General features: G+C 45.0%; 1 protein-coding gene across 2 annotated transcripts in view; it reads right to left on the minus strand.

Moving 5' to 3' along the window:
- The window catches only part of LOC122562354 (voltage-dependent calcium channel gamma-4 subunit-like), a 30,871-nt gene extending 7,333 nt beyond the window's left edge, over positions 1–23,538 (minus strand). The window contains exons 1-2 of one of the 2 annotated variants that reach the window (XM_088000736.1): positions 22,951–23,538; positions 2,570–2,653 (exon numbers count right to left, since the gene is read on the minus strand). In XM_088000736.1, coding sequence (XP_087856862.1) covers positions 2,570–2,653; positions 22,951–23,167 — 301 coding nt within the window. In that variant the 5' untranslated portion in view covers positions 23,168–23,538. Of the gene's footprint in view, positions 1–2,569; positions 2,654–20,331; positions 20,478–22,950 lie in introns of those variants that run through there. The other variant, XM_088000737.1, reaches the window with a different exon arrangement.
- Between the last annotated feature and the right edge of the window lie 566 nt (positions 23,539–24,104).

Here is a 24,104-nt window from a genome sequence, read left to right on the forward strand (position 1 = left end):
ACTCCCTAGGACCTTACCATTAAGTGTATAAATCCCGCTAAGATTTGCTTTCCCAAAATGCAGCACCTCGCATTTATCTGAATTAAACTCCATTTGCCACTTCTCTGCCCAATGGCCCATCTGGTCCAAATCTTTTTGTAATCTGAGGTAACCCTCTTTGCTGTCCACTACACCTCCAATTTTGGTGTGGGAGTGGTTTTTTGGGTTGGTGTGAGAATGGGAGTAGGGTTGTGGGTGCGTGAGGGCGTGGGAGTGGGGTTTTGGATGTGTGGAATGGGGTTATGGGTGGGATGTGGGAGTGGAGTCATAGGTGGGTATGGGATTGGGGTTATGAGTGGGTATGGGAGTGGGAGTAGGGTTATGGGTGGGGTGTGGATGTGGGAGTGGGGCTATGGGTGGATGTGGTTGTGGGAGTGGGGTGTGGGTGTGGGAGTGGGGTTATGATTGGGGTGAGGGAGTGGGAGTGGGAGTGCGGTTATGGGTGGGGTATGGGTGTGGGAGTGGGTTATGGGTAGGGTGTGTGACAGTGGGAATGAGGTTATGGGTGGGGTGTGGGAGTGGGGTTATTGGTGGGGTGTGGGAGTGGGGTTATGGGTGGGGTGTGGGAGTGAAGTTATGGATGAGGTGTGGAAGTGAAGTTATGGGTGGGGTGTGTGAGAGTGGGAGTGGGGTTATGGGTGGGGTATGGGTGTGGGAGTGGGTTATGGGTAGGGTGTGTGAGAGTGGGAATGAGGTTATGGGTGGGGTGTGGGAGTGGGGTTATGGGTGGGGTGTGGGAGCGGGGTTATGGGTGGGGTGTGGGAGTGAAGTTATGGATGGGGTGTGGAAGTGAAGTTATGGGTGGGGTGTGTGAGAGTGGGAGTGAGGTTATGGGTGGGGTGTGGGAGTGGGAGTGGGGTTATGGGTGGGGTTTGGGAGTGGGAGTGGGGTTATGGGTGGGGTGTGGGAGTGGGAATGGGGTTATTGGTGGGGTGTGGGAATGGGAGTGGGGTTATGGGTGGGGTGTGGGAGTGGGGTTATGGTATGGTGTGGGAGTGGGGTTATGGATGGGGTGTGGGAGTGGGAGTGGAGTTATGGATGGGCGTGGGAGTGGGTATGGCGTTTTGGGTGGAGTGTGGGAGTGGAGTTGTGGGTGTGGTGTGGGATTGAGTATGGGGCGTGGGTATGGGAGTGGGGTTACGGGTGTGAGATTGGGAATGGTTTTATGGGTGTGTGTGGGAATGGGAGTGGGGTTATGGGTGGGGTGTGGGAGTGGGGTCATGGGTGTGTGTGGGAATGGGAGTGGGGTTATGGGTGGGGTATGGGAGTGGGGTTATGGGTGTGTGAGAGTGGGAATGAGGTTATGGGTGGGTTGTGGGAATGGGAGTGGGGTTATGGGTGGGGTGTGGGAGTGGGGTTATGGGTGTGTGAGTGTGGAAGTGAGGTTATGGGTTGGTGTGGGAGTGGGGTTATGGGTGGGTGTGGGAGTGGGGTTCTGAGTGGGGTGTGGGAGTGGGATGTGGGAGTGGGGTTATGGGTTGGTGTGGGAGTGGGAGTGGGGTTATGGGTGGGTGTGGGAGTGGGGTTCTGAGTGGGGTGTGGGAGTGGGATGTGGGAGTGGGGTTATGGGTTGGTGTGGGAGTGGGAGTGGGGTTATGGGTGGGTGTGGGAGTGGGGTTATGGGTGGGTGTGGGAGTGGGGTTATGGGTGGGTGTGGGAGTGGGGTTATGGGTGGGTGTGGGAGTGGGGTTATGGGTGGGTGTCGGAGTGGGGTTCTGAGTGGGGTGTGGGAGTGGGGTTATGGGTGGGTGTGGGAGTGGGATGTGGGAGTGGGGTTATCGGTAGGTGTGGGAGTGGGAGTGGGGTTATTGGAGGTAGAGAGAATGGGAGTGACGGTGGAAGTGAGAGAAAATCCCTGCAAAGGCTTTTGGTGTTCCTGAACTCAGTGTGAGGGTGGACAGTTGGAATATCTAATGCTCCCAGGTGTGCCCTTACACAGTGACATGAACCTGATGAATAACCAACAGATAACAACAAGGTTCTGGATTGGGTATTGTCTCAGAGTAATCCCTGTCTCATCTCACATTGAAAAATGTAGCATTGGCAAAATTATCAGACAGATAATGCTTGCTATCAAATGACCTCCCAGACTGAGTTACAGGAATAGGAGAGAAACTGTAGGGGAAAGTCTATCACTCAGGTTTGTAAAACAAGCTGCTTGATCAAGAAGGTGATGACCAGATTGAATCAAGTTCAAGTATAATCGTCATGACATTTGAGAATGGGTAATAACTCAAACAGGGAGTGCAGCCCTAAGACTATCTCTGTTTTCAACAAATGTTCAATCATCAATGATCAGACCCTAGAGGGAATAAGGATGAACACAGGGTCTATTAGCATTGGTGTCGGGGCTATGTAGGGCTCTATATAAATCATGGAAGATAGCTTGGGAGAATTATATGAAAGTTAAGGTTTGGAAGAAACAGCTCACATTGCCAAATGATCTAGATTTATTGATTATTCCAGTTCAGTTTTGGCTCTGAGCTACATCACTTTCACATAATAAACATTGAGTTTCTTTAAAACTTACGTAAAAGGTATTCTGATCCCTCCTGGTCATAATCATCATCTTCTGGAAAGTAATTGATTCGGAAGCAATTTCCTCTCTGAAGTCCTGAGATTGTAAAAACCAGAAAGAAACCTGTCAGCACCACTGTGACAGGTCCATCAGAAAAAGCAAAACTTAATAACAAGTTAACTAGATTTATGATTGATAATTCCTGGAGTTTATTATACATATACATGTCTGCTTTGCCTTAATAAATTACAGTGTACGGTTGTCACAGTCTTAAGAGATCACCACTCTGGCTCTGAGTTTATCAGTTTCACTGTTAAAAAAAAAGGTGCAATAGTTTACACAGATAATTTAATCGTCCTGGAAGCATTTCGTTAGGGAATACAAGATACCCTTTGTGAGAAGTATCTAAAACTGAATTGCTACCAAATGTACAATGAAAATCTTCTGCTCACATTGCCACACATTGAAATGTTATCTTATCTCTTTTGCTTGACAGAACCTGACAGGTCCTGCTTCCCTTCTGATGGTGACTGGATAACAGAACATGAGATTACGCTTAGGAGATTGTGCGATTCCAAACATACATGACTACGGTGCAATCAGGTAAAAAATTCTAACTCTTTGCAAGTTAGAAACATTAGGGTAGGAATTCTCTATGTGGGGTCTGTGGGATCATGAGCTGTAATGCTGGGGTTGCAGCCTCAAGGTAGCATTGGCTGCTGTGGTGTCCTGTAGCACCTGGACTCTTTTCCATGTCCCTTAGTGTCATATGTTGTCCCTCCTCCCTACAAGCCCCACACCAAATCCAGCCCCTATCCCTCTGGGTCACCACAGTGTTCAAGCCTCAAATGGAGTCACAGTGGAGTTTCCAAAAGTTTGGGCCTCTGTGCAAAGCGGGTCAGTCATTTGTGAATTTTCAGGAAATGGCTTTGTTTTGTGCAGTTGAATGCTTTTAGGGAATTGCATTAGTGTATGTTAACCTCTGCATGAGATAAATAATGTGATCATTGACTGTCTGAACTTTGCTGTTTGTTCTAACTTTGTACAATCACTTGATCTTCATTGAATCTTCATTGTGATAAAATCCAGATTTATTACCTCAGTTGTTACTTCATTACCTTTCTTCCGACTCCAAACTTTTGCTTGCCCTCCCTTGTCCAATCTTCAGGCTTTTAAAACCTAAGCTTTGTATCATTTAATCAATATGATGTGATTTATCTGTTCTTCTCTGATATTTCTTTCCAACCTTCAGCTTTGGCCTTTCACTTGGGTCTCTTGATACACGATAGTGCTTGTTTACTTGTTAAATTGAGCACATTTTTCACAGGATATAGATCCAGTAGCAACATTCACCAACTGACATTGCTTTTATTTAATATATAATTAACTCTATATCTCTCAAGCATCTTCTTGTTCTGAATTGGAACACTTACTCTTTTGCATTTAATATCCTGTTTGCTTTTAGTTCAGAGACCGTGGAAGATAATTGCAAAGCTAAATTCCTTCAAATGTAATCTTTAATTCCATCCTTAAAAGAGTTTTCCCAATTGCACCATTGTACTATTTATCGATCTTACACTAGCCTTAGACCCACATTATAAAAACTCAGTTTCAGAAATGGCTGAGACTAAAATTGAAGTAATAGTGGTTCAAACGTTGAGCTTTACAAAGTGGTTATGTTTTGAAATATTCAACTCAGTAAAAAAAATGTTCATGACCATCTCAGCTTGGAGGCACGCCAATTGCCATGGAGAGAGAAATTCAAACAGACCCATTCAATGATGAACAAAGAGACCTTGGAGTGTCAGTTCATTATTCCTTGAAAGTGGAGTCACAGGTAGATAGGATAGTGAAGAAGGCATTTGGCATGCTTGCCTTTCTTGGTCAGAGCATTGAGTATAGGTGTTGGGAGGTCATTTTGCAACTTTACAGTACATTGGTTAGACCATTTTTGGAATATTGTGTGCTATTCTGGCCTCTCTGCTATAGGAAGGATATTGTGAAACTTGAAATGGTTCAGACAAGATTTACAAGGATGTTGCCAGGGTTAGACGGCTTGCGCTATAGGGAGAATAGGCTGGGGTTGTTTTCCCTGGAGCATTAGAGACTTATAGAGGTTTATAAAATCATGAGGGGCATGGATAGGGTAAATAGACAAGGTCTTTTCCCCAGGGTGGGGGACTCCAAAGCAAGGTTTAAGGTGAGAAGAAAAAGATTTAAAAGGGACCTAAGGGGTAACTTTTTCACACAGAGAATGGTCTGTGTGTGGAATGAGTTGCCAGAGTAAGTGGTGGAGGCTGGTACAATTACAACATTTAAAAGGCATCTGGATGGGTGTATGAATAGGAAGGGTTAGGAGGGATATGGGCCAAATGCTGGCAAATGGTGCTAGATTAATTTAGGATATCTGGTCAGCATGGATGAGTTGGAATGAAGTGTCTGTTTCTGTGCTGTACAATCCTAAGACTCTAATAGGCTGAAGATTTTAATAGCTTTTCAGAGGATATAGTGGAGAAAGAGAGAACAGCTCCTATTTGAGATACAGAGAAAAGGGGCTACCACTGTGGAAAAGCAGGATCAGCTGTTTGTGTTAACCAAGCAGGATGCAACTGAGAGTTCAGTTGCTATTCTAAGTGAGAGGGAACACAACAGATTGAGCTCCTGAAGACTTAAATAATAGGAATTCATTGATGTGTGCCTTACTGGTGATAACTATATTGGCATAAACTTGAGCTGAGTGGATTGTCAAAGGGTACTGGTAGACATTACCTGCCAAGATGGACTAGCGAACTAAGGCTGACTGTGGGACTGTTTCTGCAATGCATTTAATGTGCAGTTTGGCATGTGATTTGGAAGGCCACTGGGATGCTATCCTTTATTAAGAGAGGAATTTCACATAAAGGTAAGGATGTGATGCTTCTGTTACATAGAGCATCAGTGAGATCCCATTTCAAATACTGTGTGCAGTTTTAGTTTCCTTATGTAAAGGAGGATGTAAATGTGTCGGAGGTAGTTTGGAGGAGGCTTAATTATTAATAGCTGGAATGAGTGTGTTGTGCTATGAGGTCAGGTTGGACAAACTGGGCTTGTTTTCGTATCAGTGGTGCTGGAAGAGCACAGCAGTTCAGGCAGCATCCAAGGAGCTTCGACATCGACGTTTCGACGTGTCTCCCAGTAACTATCATTGTAAGGCATATGGCCCTTGAAGTAAAGCAGAACAGGACAGTTCTCAAGGATGTAGACATCTTGGCAGCTCTCAGAATACCTGGCACAGACCTCCTACCATGTGGTACCCATGATCACAATGACTTGCACATTGTCGGAATAGAACCTTGTCTATTGCCCGAAACGTTGATTTCGAAGCTCCTTGGATGCTGCCTGAACTGCTGTGCTCTTCCAGCACCACTAATCCAGAATCTGGTTTCCAGCATCTGCAGTCATTGTTTTTACCTTGTTTTCGTATCAGTTTAGAGTGTGGATTTAGTTGATTGAAGTCTATGAGGTCCTGAATGGTCTTGCCAAAGTGGATGTCGAGTGGATGTTTCCTCTTGTGAGTGGCTTCAGAATTAGAGGGAACTATTTTAAAATTAAGGGTCATCCTTCTAATTAAGGGGCAACCTTTTTTGTGAGGTAAGGAGAAATTCTTTCTCTCAGGTGTTGTGTGAGTCCAGAACGCTGCCTCAGAATGTGATGGAAGCAAGTTCATTGAATAATTTTAAGGCAGAGTTAGATAAATGCTTGTTAGTTAGGAGAATCAAAGGTTCACAGAGGTGGATGTGAATGTAAAATTTGAAACACAAACAGACCAGCTAAAATCTTATGGAATAGCCAAGCAGGCTTGAGGGGCTGAATGGTCTTCTCCAGCACATAATTTTCGACTGGTACATAGTCCTGTCAAAAAGTAAGGCTTTGTGTAAAAAGCATTTCATAAAACAGATTTTATTATTTTTCATTAAGGAATGCAAAACTTACTTTTCCCTTTAGTGCAATACAGAAAGTGGGGCTAATAGGTAGTTGTGTATTTTTGGTGGTACAGGCTTGATGGGCGAAGGGCCTCTTCTGCACTCTGTGATTCTACTATTAGAATCTGTCTGTTTATTAATATGCTTAATCAATGCTCAGTTTAGTTTGTTTGTTACAGTAAAAGTATTAAAACATTTGGTCTTTAAATTTCTTTAGTTTGAATAATTGTTTGGTCTATTTATCTCTTTTAAAAAGTTATTCGTCTCTTTGGGAAACAATATGACAGATTTAGAGACATTTAGCATGTTCACTCACAGCAGTTATGACATCAATGAAATGCCAGGTTAAAGAACCACAGGAGTAAAAGATATGTCTGGGGAAGTTATAATTCAATTGTACCATACTGTACTCTGATCAGATCAGCCTGGTGATGAGACATCAATTTCTGGCAGCATCATGTTTGAGATTGTTGCAAAGAAGTCAACGATTGAATTAGGAGGAAAGCTGACAAACCATTATGGGATGACTGAGTCAGGAATCCGATGAAAGTGCAAAGACTGACAAACGGAATGGAAAGAGTAGCTCTACAAAACTTAAATCAAATTACACAATGCATTTTCAACCAGCAAAAAGCAAATTGAGAATACAGTTCAGTCAGTTCTCTCTTACATAGATGGAAATCCTGATAGGCTCACAGTGTCAAAAGTCCCACTATTTAGTCATGGGTTGGGGCTTAGTTATGAGGGGAAAACAACAAATGCTGAAGATCACAGCAGGTCAGACAGCATCCATGGAGGGAGAGCAAGTTAACATTTCAAGTCTAGATCACTCCTTATCAGAGCTGAATGTGATGGAAAGTCTATATTATAATTTTTCTACTCCAATTACCACACAGTAGTCAATTAAATTATCAGGGGATGTGTTTACTGGGAAGCCAAAAGGCAGTGAAAGAGCGCAGGTGGAATTAGGGTTAAAATGACAATAATATTCTTAGGCTTGCTATGTTGCTAAATAATAATCAATTAGTCTGCTGATGTAAGGAAAGCATTGATCTTATGAAAAAACATCCTATTGTGGCTTAATCTTGCTAGGAGGCTACAAGAAAGGACAAGATCACGTGACATTGCATCACTTCCTGTGATGGTATATACTGTGTCATCAGCATATCACAGAGTCAGCATGCTACATTGGCACCATGGTACCACTCCTACCTCTCGACCAGCACTTTTTGCCTGTCTCATGTTGCCCTGAAGAAGGTGGTGCGGAGCTGCCATTTTGAACTGCTGCAGTCAATGTGCTGTAAGTCGATCTACTATGCCACCAGAAAGGGAATTCCAGTATATTGACCCAATAATACTGAAGAAATGGCAATATAGTTCCAAACCAGGATGATGTAGTGTTTGGAGTTTGGGGAGTGGGGGACTTGCAGTTGGTGGTGTTCCCACATACCTACTGCCCTTCTCCAAGTGGTTGTGGGTTTGTAAGGTGCTGTCTAGACTTTTGGTGAATATCTGCAGCACATAGAGTCACAGAGTCATAGAGATGTACAGCATGGAAACAGACCCTTCAGCCCAGCTCGTCTATATTGACCAGACATCCTAACCTAATCTAGTCCCATTTGCCAGCACTTGGTCCATATCTCTCTAAACCTTTCCTGTTCATATACCCATACAAATGCTTTTTAAAGGGCAGCACAGTGGCTCAGTGGTTAGAATTGATGCCCCACAACACCAGGGACCCGGGTTTGATCCCAGCCTTGGGCAACTGTGTGGAGTTTGCACATTCTCCCCGTGTCTGCTTGGGTTTCCTTCGGATGTTCCAGTTTCCTCCCACACTCCAAAGATAGACTCATAGAGTCATAGAGATGTACAGCACGGAAACAGATCCTTCGGTCGAACCTGTCCATGCCGACCAGATATCCCAACCCAATCTAGACCCACCTGCTAGCACCCGGTCCATATCCCTCCAAACCCTTCCTATTCATATACCCATCCAAATGCCTCTTAAATGTTGCAATTGTACCAGCCTCCACCACTTCCTCTGGCAGCTCATTCCATACACGTACCACCCTCTGCATGAAAAGGTTGCCCCTTAGGTCTCTTTTATATCTTTCCCCTCTCACCTTAAACCTATGCCCTCTAGTTCTGGACTCCCTGATCCCAGGAAAAATACTTTGTCTATCTATCCTATCCATGCCCCTCATAATTTTGTAAACTTCTACAAGGTCACCCCTCAGCCTCCGACACTCCAGGGAAAACAGCCCCAGCCTGTTCAGCCTCTCCCTGTAGCTCAGATCCTCCAACCCTGGCAACATCCTTGTAAATCTTTTCTGAACACTTTCAAGTTTCGCATCTTTCCGATAGGAAGGAGACCAGAATTGCACGCAATATTCCAACAATGGCCTAACCAATGTTCTGTAGAGCCGCAACATGACCTCCCAACTCCTGTACTCAATAGTCTGACCAATAAAGGAAAGCATACCAAACTCCACCTTCACTATCCTATCTACCTGCAACTCCACTTTCAAGGAGCTATGAACCTGCACTCCAAGGTCTCTTTGTTCAGTAACACTCCCTAGGACCTTACCATTAAGTGAATAAGTCCTGCTAAGATTTGCTTTCCCAAAATGCAGCACCTCGCATTTATCTGAATTAAACTCCATTTGCCACTTTGCAGCCCATTGGCCCATCTGGTCAAGATCCTGTTGTAATCTGAGGTAATCCTCTTCGCTGTCCACTACACCTCCAATTTTGGTATCATCTGCAAACTTACTAACTGTACCTCTTATGCACACATCCAAATCATTTATATAAATGACAAAAAGTAGAGGTAAAAACAGTGACTGCAGATGCTGGAAACCAGATTCTGGATTAGTGGTGCTGGAAGAGCACAGCAGTTCAGGCAGCATCCAAGGAGCTTCGAAATCGACGTTTCGGGCAAAAGTCCTTCAACAGGGCTTTTGCCCAAAACGTCAACTTCGAAGCTCCTTGGATGCTGCCTGAACTGCTGTGCTCTTCCAGCACCACTAATTCAAAAAGTAGAGGGCCCAGCATCGTATGGTTACAGGCCTCCAGTCTGAAAAGCAACCCTCCACCACCACCCTCTGTCTGCTACCTTTGAGCCAGTTCTGTATCCAAATGGCTAGTACTCCCTGTATTCCATGAGATCTAACCTTGCTAACCAGTCTCCCATGGGGAACCTTGTCGAAAGCCTTACTGAAGTCCATATAGATCACATCTACTGCTCTGCCCTCATCAATCTTCTTTGTTACTTCTTCAAAAAACTCAATCAAGTTTGTGAGACATGATTTCCCACGCACAAAGCCATGTTGACTATCCCGAATCAGTCCTTACCTTTCCAAATACATGTACATCCTATCCCTCAGGATTCCCTCCAACAAATTGCCCACCACCGAGGTCAGGCTCACCAGTCTATAGTTCCCTGGCTTGTCTTTACCGCCCTTCTTAAACAGTGGCACCATGTTTGCCAACCTCCAGTCTTCCGGCACCTCACCTGTGACTATCGATGATACAAATATCTCAGCAAGAGGCCCAGCAATCACTTCTCTAGCTTCCCACAGAGTTCTCGGGTACACCTGATCAGGTCCTGTGGATTTATCCACCTTTAACCGTTTCATGTCATCCAGCACTTCCTCCTCTGTAATCTGGACATTTTGCAAGATGTCACCATCTATTTCCCTACAGTCTATCCTTTTCCACAGTAAATACTGATGCAAAATATTCATTTAGTATCTCCCCCATTTTCTGTGGCTCCACACAAAGGCCGCCTTGCTGATCTTTGAGGGGCCCTATTCTCTCCCAAGTTACCCTTTTGTCCTTAATATATTTGTAAAAACCGTTTGGATTCTCCTTAATTCTATTTGCCAAAGCTATCTCATGTGCCCTTTTTGCCCTCCTGATTTCCCTCTTAAGTATACTCCTACTTTCTTTATACTCTTCTAAGGATTCACTCGATCTATCCTGTCTATACCTGACATATGCTTCCTTCTTTTTCTTAACCAAACCCTCAATTTCTTTAGTCATCCAGCATTCCCTATACCTACCAGCCTTCCCTTTCACCCTGACAGGAATATACTTTCTCTGGATTCTTGTTATCTCATTTCTGAAGGCTTCCCATTTTCCAGCTGTCCCTTTACCTGCGAACATCTGCCTCCAATCAGCTTTCTTGCCTAATACGGTCAAAATTGGCCTTTCTCCAATTTAGAACTTCAACTTTTAGATCTGGTCTATCCTTTTCCATCACTATTTTAAAGCGAATAGAATTATGGTCACTGGCCCCAAAGTGCTCCCCCACTGACACCTGCCATATTTCCCAAGACTAGGTCAAGTTTTGCACCTTCTCTAGTAGGTACATCCACATACTGAATCAGAAAATTGTCTTGTACACACTTAAGAAATTCGTATCCATCTAAACCTTTAACACTATGGCAGACCCAGTCGACGTTTGGAAAGTTAAAATCCCCGACCATAACTACCCTATTATTCTTACAGATAGTTGAGATCTCCTTACAAGTTTGTTTCTCAATTTCCCTCTGACTATTGGGGGGGTCTATAATACAATCCCAATAAAGTTATCATCCCTTTTTTATTTCTCAGTTCCACCCAAATAACTTCCCTGGATGTATTTCCGGGAATATCATCTCTCAGCACAGCTGTAATGCTATCCCTTATCAAAAATGCCACTCCCCCTCCTCTCTTGCCTCCCTTTCTATCCTTCCTGTAGCATTTGTATCCTGGAACATTAAGCTGCCAGTCCTGCCCATCCCTGAGCCATGTTTCTGTAATTGCTATGATATCCCAGTCCCATGTTTCTAACCATGCCCTGAGTTCACCTGCCTTCCCTGTTAGGCCCCTTGCATTGAAATAAATGCAGTTTAATTTATTAGTCCTACTTTGTTCCTGCCTGACCTGACTGTTTGACTGACTTCTGTTTTCAGCTGTACCCGTTTCAGATCGATCTCTCTCCTCACTATCTCCCTGGGTCCCCCCCCCCCCCCGCCCCAACTTACTTGTTTAAATCCTCCCTAGCAGTTCTAGCAAATTTCCCTGCCAGTATATTAGTCCCCTTCTGATTTAGGTGCAATCCGTCCTTCTTGTACAGGTTACTTCTACCCCAAAAGAGATTCCAATGATCCAAAAATGTGAGTCCTTCTCCCATATACCAGCTTCTCAGCCATGCATTCATCTGCTCTATCCTCCTATTCCTACCCTCACTAGCTCGTAGCACTGGGAGTAATCCAGATATTACTACCCTTGAGGACCTCCTTTTTAAATTTCTGCCTAACTCTCTGTAATCTCCCTTCAGAGTCTCAACCTTTTCCCTTCCAATGTTGTTGGTTCCAATGTGGACAATGACCTCCTGCTGACCCCTCTCCCCTGTGAGAACATTCTGACCCCTCTCTGAGACATCCTTGATCCTGGCACCAGGGAAACAACACCCCATTCTGCTTTTTTTCTGCTGGCCACAGAAACGTCTGTCTGTACCTCTGACTACAGAATCCCCTAACACAATTGATCTCTTGGAAGCCGACGTACCCCTCGTTGCATTAGAGCCAGACTCAATACCAGAAACTTGGCTGTTCGTGCTACGTTCCCCTGAGAATCCATCACTCCCTACATTTTCCAAAACAGCATTCCTGTTTCAAATGGGTATATCCACAAAAGACTCCTGCACTAGCTGCCTACCTCTCTTACCCTTCCTGGAGTTAACCCATCTATGTGATTGTATCTGAGACCTTCCCCCTGTCCTATAACTGCCATCCATCACATACTGTTGCTGTTGCAAATTCCTCATCGCTTCTATCTGTCTCTCCAACTGATTCACTCGATCTGATAAGATTCGCATCCAACAGCATTTCTGGCAGATATAATCCGCAGTAACCCTTAAACTCTCTTTAAACCCCCACACCTGACAAGAAGTACATATCACTGCAAAGGCCATTTTTGCTCCTTCACAATCTACAGACCAGAAAATAACACAGCCTTATTCCTCGACAAACACTGCCCCAGGTTAAATTAATAGCTATGGCTTATATTTTAAGTTTAATCAAGAGACTTATCTCCAAAAACATATAACCAAGAAAGAATCCACTTTACTCACTACTGCAGCCTTTCTCTTGGACTGACTTAAAACAATAATTAACTTATCTGATTCTGTGCTGTGAACTTCGCCAACAGTTCCTCCAAGATTAGTTGTGAATTTCACTGTTTGTTAATTTTCCCAGATGCACTCCGATGTCCAGCAATACACAAACTCAAAAACAGCAAAGGCAGTAACTGTGTAGGTTCTCTCTCTCTATGTGTGTAGGTTAGGGTGGATTGGCCATGCTAAATTGTCCATAGTGTTCAGAGATGTGTAGGTTAGGAGCATTAGTCAGCGGAAAATGTCGAGTAATAGGGTAGGGGAGTAAGTCTGATTGGGATACTCTTCAAATGGTCAGTGTGGACTTGTTGGGCTGATAGGCCTGTTTCCACACTGTAGGAATTCTAATTCTAAAAAATGCTGTAATTGTACCAGCCTCCACCACTTCCTCTGGAAGCTCATTCCATACATGCACCACCCTCTGCGTAAAAGCTTTCCCCCAGGTCACATTTATATCTTTCCCCTCTCACCCTAAACCTATGCCCTCTTGTTCTGGATTCCCCCAACTCAGGGAAAAGACCTTATGTAATTATCCCATCCATGCCTCTCATGATTTTATAAACCTTTATAAGGTCACTCCTCAGCCTCCGATGCTCCAGGGAAAACAACCCCAGGCTGTTCAGCCTCTCCCTATAGCTCAAGCCCTCTAACCCCGGCAACGTCCTTGTAAATCTTTTCTGAACCCTTTTAAGTTTCACATCTACAGATAGGAAGGAGACCAGGATTGCACACAGTATTCCAAAAGTGGCCTAACCAATGATCTGTACAGGCTATAACATGACCTCCGAACTCTTATACTCAATGTTCTGACCAATACAGGAAAGCATACCAAACGCCTTCTTCACTATGGCACCGAACACTTATCTAAATTAAATGCCGTCTGCCACTTCTCAGCCCATTGGCCCATCTGATCAAGATTCTGTTGTAATCTGAGATAACCTTCTTCGCTGTCCACTACACATCCAATTTTGGTATCATCTGCAAACTTACTAACTATACCTCTTATATTCACGTCCAAATCATTTATATAAATGACAAGAACTAGTGGAGCCAGCACTCATCCTTGTGGCACACCACAGGTCACAGGCCTCCAGTCTGAAAAGCAACCCTCCACCACCACCCTCTGTCTTCTGCCTTCGAGCTAGTTCTGTATCCAAATGGCTTGATCTCCCTGTATTCCATGAGATCTAACCTTGCTAACCAGTCTCCCATGGGGAACCTTGTTGAACGCCTTACTGAAGTCCATATAGATCACATCTACCGCTCTGCCCTCATCAATCTTCTTTGTTACTTCTTCAGGTGGGAAGGTGAGTGAAAATGACACAAGGAGTCTCAAAGGGATGTAGACAGGCACCATAAGTGTGCAAACATTTGCCAGATGGAATAAAACGTGGGAAAATATGAGTTAAGCACTTTGACAAAAAGAATAAAGCAGCTGAATATTATTTAAATTGAGAAACACTGCAGAAAACTGAAGCTTAGAAGTGTATGCATGAATCACAAAAAAGCTAGCATCCAAGTTTTGCAGTTGATAGTGAAGGCAAGAGGAATGTTACCTTTCATTTCAAAGGGAATGGAATATAAAAATAACAAGTATCGCAAAGAAAAACACAAGACACGGGTTAGACCACAGCTAGAATATTGTGAATAGTTGAGGTCCTGTTATCTGAGGAAAAATATACTGGCATTGAAGGCATTCTGGGGAAGGTTCACTAGATTGATACTCGGTTTGAGTAGATTTTCTCATGAGGAGAGGTTGAGTACGTTGGACCTGTACTCACTGGAGTTCAAAAGAATTGGAGGAGACCCTTTGAAACATTTAAGATTCTTACAGGACTTAATAGGATGCTGACAGGCTGCTTCCCCTTATGTGGAGTGTCGAACAAAGGGCATAATTTCAGAATAAAGGGTCACCCATTTGAGATAGAGATGTGAAGGAATTTCTTTTCTCAGAGGGTAGTTAACGTGTAGAATTGTTGTAGAGGCTGGGATGTTACAACGATGCAAGGCTGACATGGATGTATTCTCAATCGGTGGGAATCAAGGATCAGGGAACGAAGGTAGACAAATGGAGTTGAGGATTATCAGATCGACCGTGATCTCATTGGATGGTGGAGCAGACTTGTTGGGCTGAATGGTCTGTTGCTGATCTTTTATCTTAAGGTCTGATGGTCACACACATGCAGATCCTTTAGGATTCACTGAAGAGTACACTGCTTGTGATCGCTGAGCTAAGTGCCTCCCTGTTGACCTCAGCAGCTTCAGCACTTCCTCAGATGTAAGTCCCCTGATGTAACCCAGATGAGGACTGAAGCTATGGGAATTACTGGGCAGGCTGGTTCAGTCCCAAAACTACAAAAGTGTGTGATCTGCATCCTGGAACGCTTTTTTTTCACATGGTTGACTGATATCATTATTTTAATGCAATATAGATTAATCTCCTTCAGAATTTATTAAGGGGAATTAAAAAGAGTTGAAAACTTTAGGTGAATGTTAAACCAAGTTTCTGATGTAAATATGGAAATGAGAATTTATAAGAGAAAAGTTGACAGAAAATGAAAGGTGTAAGGTTTTTAAATATATGATGGTGCTACAGTGAAATAATAATGTGTCCTGAGATTTAGACCTGCAAAATAATATGGATTGTTGGAAGAAACACAAGAGTTTCCCTCCAGAGAAGCCTGAGTAGCTGCAAGATTGAAAACTGAGATAGTACATTGCTAATACAGGCAGGAAAATATACATGTGGTGTGCCAATTTTTAAATCAGCATATTTTTTTCATATCTGAAAACATGGTGGTGTTAACCAGACAAATTATCCTTTCCATATATTCTCTATTACCTGATATAGAGCCAAAGAATCATCCTTATAGAGTCACAGGTCATAGAGCATGGAAACAGACCATTCGATCCAACTCATCTTTGCAGACCAAGTTTTCCAAACTCAATAGTCCCACTCACCTGCATTTGGCCCATATCCCTCTAACTCTTTGCTATTCATGTACCTATTCAAATGTCTTTTAAATGTTGTAACTGTACCTGCATCCCTCACTTCCTCCGGCAGTTCATTCCATGTACGAACCACCATCTGCATGAAAATGTTGCTCTCAGGTCCCTTTTAAATCTTTCTCCTCTCACCTTAAAAATGTACCCTCCAGTTTTGAACTCACCCACCTGAGGGAAAAGACCTTTGGTATTTGCCTAACGAATGCCCCTCATAATGTTATAAACCTCTATAAGGCCATCCCTCAATTTCCTACACTCCAGTAAAAAAGTCTCAGCCTACCAAGCCTATCCTTATAACTCAAACCCTCCAGTTCCATCCTGGTAAATCTTTTCTGAACAATCTCCAGTTTAATAATATCCTTCCTATAGCATGGTGACCAGAACTGCACACAGTACGACAGAAGAAGCTTCACCAAAACCCTATACAACCTCAAAACTCCAACTTCTTTTCTCAAAGATTTGAACAATGAAGGCAAGCCTGCTAAATGCCTTCTTAACCACCCTGTCTACATGTGATGCAACTTCAAAGAACTATGTACCAGAACCCCTAGGTCTCTTTGTTTGACAACACTATCCGGGGCCTACCATTAAGTTTTGCCCTTGTATGTTTTACCAAAATGCACTTATCCAAATTAAACCCCATCTACCACTCCTCAGCCCATTGGCCTAATTGATCAAGATCCCCTTGTAATCTTAGGTAACCTTCACTGTTGGCTATACCACCAATTTTGATGTTATCTGCAAATTTATTAACCATGCCTCCTATATTCTCATCCAAATCATTTTTATAAATGACCAACAAAGGTGGATCCAGTGCCAATCCCTGTGGAACAATGCTGGTCGCAGGTCTCCAGTCCCAAAAACAATCCTCCACTGACACCCTCTGTCTCCTACTATCAAGCCAATTTTAGCTCCATTTCTCATTGGCCCTTCACCCTAATTGGCTTCTAGTGGGACTTAAAGGAGTAAGGTATGTTCCAAAACAAGTTTGTGCATTTCCATTAAATTCTGAAGCATGAACTAATCAAGGAATGTTCTTAGAATTGCTGCAATGTGTTTGAGAGGTTAGGTTACCAAATGCACCTATGATGATTTATGCATTAGAGAAGAGTTGAATGACTCAGTTGTTAAACAATTTAGCTTCACAAACATATGCCTGTGTTGAGAGTGAGAACGAGAATTGAAGGATTTCACTGTTGAAAGAAAAAGAGTTAAGAGTATGTATGAGGTGTGAATTGACAGTTTGTTAGTGAGAAATCCATTTTACTGGCCCATTAATGATGGTTCCTCACCCTATCCCAGTGGAATCCAAAATATCAAGACTGTATTTTCATTGAGGGATAAAACACAGATAAAGCCATTTGGCCCTTTTCACATATGTTAGATATTTGATTGAATTATCCAACTAATCCCATCTCACCCTGTTCTCAGACCTGTCAATCTGTTCCATTCAAATGTTAATCAGATTTCTTTTTAAAATTACTGTAAAATTTGCCTCCTTGATATTTTAAGCGAGTCAGCCATGTGTTCTAGATCACAAGAACTCACTGTGTCAAAAATACTTCATCAGGCCACCTCTTGTTCTTTTTGCCAATCACCTTAAATATCTAGTTTTTAACACCTTGGCCATTAGATACCAGTTCTCTTTGTTAACTCTATTTAAAGTCTTCAGGGTTTTAAATATCTCTCTAAGGAGGATATCCCAACTTCTCCAAAGTATTCACAAAACTGTAATTCTTCATTCCTGAAATGATTCTCATAAATTTCTTCTTCACCCTCCTAAACTCTTGATGTCCTTACTAATGTATGTTGCCAAACCTGAACACGATAATCCAGCTGAGACCTATCTAGTGGTTAGTGGAGCTTTTATGTCTCTATTAGTAAAGTCAAGCATCCACTTACAGAAGCAACACACTATGGATGCTGAAAATACAGAAAATCCTAAAAATACTCAGCAGGTCTGCCAGCAGTTGTGGAGAGAGAAATGGAATTAACATTTCAGGTCCATAACCTCTCATCAGAACTGGGAAAAGTTAAAAATGTAGTAGATTTTAAGCAAATGGGGAAAGTGGAAAGAAAGAACAAAACAGCAGGTCTAATAGGGTGAAAGGTTGAATGACAGAAGAGTCAATGTTAAGGGACAAATGGATAAATAAAAGCTGAACCTTGAGGAGGTGTAAACGGCAGGATCATTTGTAGATGATGCACAAAAGCAAAACTGCAAGGAAAATGAGAGAAAAACTAGCAAAGGTGAAAACAAATCAGAACAGAAATGATAATCCAAAGTTGTTGAATTCAGTGTTGAGGACAGAAATTGGTGAAATGCCCAATCAAAAGATGAGGTGCTGTTTCTTGAGCTCGTGTTGAGTTTTGTTTGAAGAGTACAGCAGGCTGAGGACAGAGAGGTTTGGGTGGCATTAAGGTAAAGAAGCACATTAACCTGTGCGTGGAAACTCAAGGGTCATGTTTGAGAACAGAAAAGAGTTGTTAAACAAAGTGATCACATTCAATGTAAAGCAGCCTTCATCATGAATACAGTGTGCTACACTGAAAGTAATTGCAAACTGGTTTGAAGAATAGTCACTGAAATTGAAATGTTGACTCTGTTTTCTCTCCATAGATGCTCCATAGATCATGGACTGCCTTATTAAATACCTATTCAAAATCAAAGTAAGCTGCATCAGAATGGAGAGATGGTGAAGTAATGATACTATAACTATAGAGTAATGAAAGGATGCAGGCTATTGGTAATACTGGAGGAATATGGCTGCAGGCTTGAAAGACTGCCTAGTCTATTCTGATTTGCTGTATTTTCTAAATCCCACAATGGCATCTGGCAGAATTTAAATTGTTGGTGATGGTGACCATGAAACCATCATCATTTTTGTTTAAAATCCATCCGGTTCACTAATGTCCTTTAGGGAAGAAAATCTACCATCCTTACCTGGTCTGGCCTCCTTGTGACTCCAGACTCACAGCAAAGTGGTTGGCTTTTAGGTGAAAGGTGATTAGGGACAGGCAATCAATGTTGGCCACGTGCGTGATGCCCACATCCGATGAAAGAACAGAGCAAGAAAAACTGCAACTGTCCCTGTTACTTGGTTGAAAGACTCTCTCAGTCAGTTGTTGACAATGAATGTTTGTAGGGTTTGAGAAAATGGAACTTATCATCCACAGTGTGTTCTTGGTGGCTGTGACACTGACAATTGTGGTTGGCTTTAGCAGGAGGTATTGCAATTCATGGGCTCACTATGAGTTTGTTCAACTGAAGGTTTATTGGTCGAATCATAGAGCAGGAGAAAGAGGCCATTCTGGCCATGCTCCCTCTCCTATCTTTTCAAAAATATGGCCATTCCCTTCCTTTTATTCCTGCCAATGGCGCCTTTTCAACAATATCTCCAATTCTTGAAAGTCAGTCTTGAATCTGTTTCCTACACTGAGTCAGGCAAAGTGTTCCAGATCCTACCACTCATTGATTTAAAATTATCTCTGCAACTTTCCTCCAATTTTTGTTGTTTATTTAACATGCAAGGGAATTGAATTGAATTTATTACGGCGTGTACCGAGGCCCGGTGAAAAGCTTTGTCTTGCCAGCAATATAGGCAGATCACAGAGTTATGTAGCATAGATAGTAAATAATAGGTAAACAGCAGCAAAAACAAAAACACAGCTACAGGCGAATGTGTGTAACCTAGCTTAGTGTGTGCATTATATTAGATTACTTCCAGTGTGGAAACAGGCCCTTCGGCCCAACAAGTCCACACCGACCCTCCGAAGAGCAACCCACCCAGATCCATTCCCCTACACCTAACACTATGGGTAATTTAGCATGGCCAATTCACCTAACCTGCACATCTTTTGGACTGTGAGAGGAAACCGGAGCAAACACGGGGAGAATGTGTAAACTCACTCCACACAGTTGCCTGAGGTGGGAATTGAACTCAGGTCTCTGGCGCTGTAAGGCAGCAGCGCTAACCACTGAGCCACCATCCATTGAAAATTACGTTAGAATACAGAGATTAAAGGTTAAAAAAGGTCCCCTGTAACTTTAAAGGTATTTTCTGGAGAATTATAGAAGTCTGTGTGTTGGCTGTGATTGGTAACCGGTTTGTGGCAAAACAGATAGTCTTTATTTATTTCCCCGGAGAGGCAGCTGCAGAAAGGCTTGTAGCTTGTAGTAATGGCTAACCTGATTCCTCTATTGTTTGGGTCATGAGGAATCTTGGCTTTGCAAACAGAGGAGAATGGGGTTGAAGTGATGGACTGACTAACATCGGGTAAACCAATAGGGCCTTGTCACCTGGTCACCTGCGCTGGCCAGTCTCTCAACCAGTTTCATTGGTCAAGAGGCGATCAGTTCTGTGGGATCTTCCTTTGACAAGAACTGGCGCCTCTGGAGCGCGAGGCGAGGCCAGTGGAAAGCTGAATGTGACTGGCCGGAGGGGGCTGGATTCCTGTGTGGAGCTGGGGCTGAGATTCCGGGGGCCTGGCCCACTGGGTGGGTATAAGCTCACGGTGTGAATGGACTCCGAGGTCCCTGTACTCTCAGGGAGTGGGGTAGGGTATAGCAGGCAGCGAGAGAGCTGTATGTTCACAAGAGGAAGGTGCCCCGATAGGAACAGAGTATTTTCCTAAACCCATACCTGGTGCTCCACTAAACAATCCCAACAATGTTTCCATGTTCCCAACATGGTAAGGCTGCGAATAAACCCAAAATGCACAGCCTTCCGGCCTTTCAACACAAGCAGGAATACTGAGATCCAGAAAATCTTCCAAATATAACAAAAGCAGACATTTCAGGCAGCATTTGAAGAGAGAGAGACAGAGTTCACGTTTCCGAGTCCGGGTGCACTGATGCTGTCAGACCTGCTGAGTTTTTCCAGCCAATTCTGCTTTTGTTTTCGATTCCCAACATCCGCAGTCTTGTTTTCGGGAAAAGTGTGTGTGTGGAATGGAGGCGGGGGGGAGAGCAGATCCTGTTAGCACAGCCAGGGTGTGCAAGGGGAAGGAGCCGGCTGTAGTTTGGGGCTGGAACCCTGTTGTTTAGCTGCTTCCTTTACCCAGTGTTTATAACATGGATAAGCGTTGCGGCATCTTTACTGACAACATCAACTGTCATCATGACAAGATACTTCGGGATGCGGGAGAAAGTCAGAGGAGTTACAATTGTCCAAGTGAGTCCCACAGGCAGGGGCTGAGGGCGATGGCTGTAACATTGAAGGGGAGCTGGACACAAACACAAGGAACACAGGATAATGCGAACGCGTTAAATGAGGCAGAATCGGAGGGGGGTGGGGAGGGGAATGGAAATCTCAAAAACAGCAGCAATATCAGCATTGGCTGGATTTGCTTGATTCCGGACTCTTGTTCCGAATGCAAAGAGCAGAGAGCCGCAATTGCGATCCTATTTGTGACAAAGGCAGTATCCCGCCTTGATGAATCTTACATAAGCTGGTTTCATAAGCAGACGCCTTTCTGTGCGCTTGGCTGACTGTGCACATGATGTGGCTCTGAGGGCGCATTGACTGTCCGCTGGAATAATCCAGACATGGAACCGTTCACGTGTGTACCCACAGCTTCCTCCCTCCCCCCCCCACCCCCCCCCCCCTCAACCCCCCTCACTCTGAGCAATAAACAGAGACACAGACAGCCGGGGACAAAGCATAGAGAGCAGTGAACGCGCGGAACCGTGCACCCTTCATTGGAAAAGGCAAAGCCCATTCCATTCAAACGCCTCACTTCTCAGTGGAGAAAGTGAGGACTGCAGATGCTGGAGCTCAGAGTCGACAGAGTGGGGCTGGAAAAGCACCGCGGGTCAGGCAGCTTCCGAGGAGCAGGAGAATCGACATTTCAGGCAGGAGCCTTTTACCCTGATTCATTCCTGATGAAGGGCTTTTTGCCCGAAACGTCCTCTCTCCTGCTCCTCGGATGCTGCCTCACCTGCTGTGCTTTTCCAGCCCCTCACTTCTCAATCCCTGGCAAAGGCTGCTTCCAGTTTGACAACTGCCTCCCCCTAATCCTCAGGTAGGGAGCGAGCTCTGAATAAATTCAGTCTGTCCCCCGGATTCAGGAGGTGGGTCTCCCTGTGTGTTCCTGTGTGTGTGTGTGTGTGAGAGAGAGAGAGACAGAGAGAGAGAGACCCCCTGAGTATTGGGGTGAATCCTGTTAAACGATCTGAATGGACTAACTGACCAGTCCAGCCCCCACCCCAGGCTCCCGGGATGGACACACACCCACACTCTTCCAGACAACAACTCTCTCATACACACACACACAAGCGCACTCTACCCCCCCCCCCCCACCCCACACACACGCGTTCACACATATTCACATACGCACACACTCACACATTCACTCTCACACACTCATACACTCTCTCTCACACACACACTCTCATACACACACTCTCTCACACACTCTCCTAGACAGACTATCACCCACACTCTCTCTCACACACACTCTCTCTCACACACACACACTCACATACACACTCTCTCATATACACACACACACTCTCACTCACACACACACTGTCTCACACACACTCTGACACACACTCTCACTTACACACACTCTCTCACACACACACACTGTCTCACACACACTCTCACTCACACTGTCTCACACACACACTGTCTCACACACACTCTCTCTCACACACTCACACACACACACTGTCTCACACACACACTCTCTCACACCCTCTCACTCTCACACAGTCTCACACACACACTCTCTCACACCCTCTCACTCACACACACTGTCTCACACAGACACTCTCTCACACTCTCACACACACACAGTCTCACACACACTCTCACACACACACTCTCACTTACACACACTGTCTCACACTCTCTCTGACACACTCACTCACACACACACTGTCTCACACACACTCACTCACACACACTGTCTCACACACACACTCTCACTCACACACATACACTGTCTCACACACACACTGTCTCACACACACACTGTCTCACACACACTGTCTCACACATACACTCACATACTGTCTCACACACACTGTCTCACACACACTCACTCACACACACTGTCTCACACTCTCTCTGACACACTCACTCACACACACACTGTCTCACACACACTCACTCACACACATACACTGTCTCACACACACACACACGCGCACTCTCTCGCACGCGTTCACAATTCAGGGTTTGGATCCAGTATGTCAGGACTCTCCCCATCCTGAGAGAACCGCCAGGTGAATGTGTTGAACAAAACACTTTTACCTTCGACACAACAAACCCTCCACAGCCCCGAGTGAATCATCGAGCCTTTCTCCTTCTTCACTTGGTTCTCATCGCTGGTGCCGTTCGTTCCGTTGCAGATGTAAGCCCGGGAGTGCAGCCAGTAATCCGTGCCGATCGCTATACTCATCAGGCTGAAAGCAGCGAAAGCGCCCATGATGGTGAACAGCATCTGTACGCCGGGGTCACACCAGCCCATGGTGTCTCATAGCCCGGCCAGCGAGCGGCGGGGAGACCGAGAGAAGCGGCAGAGCTCCCTGGCCGACCCGCAGCACTCCTCAAGGATGGCGCGGGGACCTCTCCCGGGCCACATGCCGCTCTGATCCGCTTCCCATCCGGCCTGCACTCTCACTCCCGGAGCCCCCACCCCGCTGCCTGTGTCCCGGACTGGGCTCACTCTCCCGGGCCCTGGGGCCGCCGGCAGCACCGATCCATTGGGAGGGGCAGGAGCAGCGCCGGCTCAAACTTCAGTGCAGTGCCTCGGCTTAGCTTCAGACCCCCATCTCCTTGTTGCTCCTTATCTCACTCACCGAGCTCCTGGTGCGGGAGGGGAGGGGAGGGTGGAGAGTGGGGGGGGGGGGGGGGGGGGGTGCAACGTGACTGCGAGAGAGAGAGAGAGAGTGGCCGGGGGGGGGGGGGGGGAGGAGAGAGGGGGGGGTCCTTAATGAGACGTCCTGCCACCACTGGCTCCTGGTCACCGACTCCTTTGTGCGTGAGCTGCTCACCCTCAGCCAGCTTTTCATTCGGCTCTTTTTGCAGCAGCCGCTTACCCCCCTCCCCCTTCCTCCCCCCCCCCTCCGGGTGAGTGGGGGAGGGAGTGTTCAGAACTAATTGCCCAATGCCCTCGCCCCAGCATCCGGCCCAAACCCCTCATCTCCCCGGGACTCGGGGTTGGCTGTTGCAATGTGAGGCTGCTTTGGTCCAGGTTGGAGAACAAATCTGAAAGTGGGGGAGGGGGGCAGCTCCCAGCTCCACCAGCATCACCCCGATGGGCCGAATGCCCCGCTCCACCCCCCACATACCTGAACAACGGGGCAAGTTGTTTGTGAAATTGGAGAGTTTACCCACACCCCAACGTCCCACTGGGGAAGGTGCTCGGTCAGAGGACAGTCACTGGGAACGCTCCTTTGCAGAGC

Source organism: Chiloscyllium plagiosum, unplaced genomic scaffold (genome assembly GCF_037043375.1).
Source record: "Chiloscyllium plagiosum isolate Xiang-an unplaced genomic scaffold, Cpla_swu_hap1 HiC_scaffold_25, whole genome shotgun sequence".
In the NCBI taxonomy this organism is placed as follows: Eukaryota; Metazoa; Chordata; class Chondrichthyes; order Orectolobiformes; family Hemiscylliidae; genus Chiloscyllium; species Chiloscyllium plagiosum.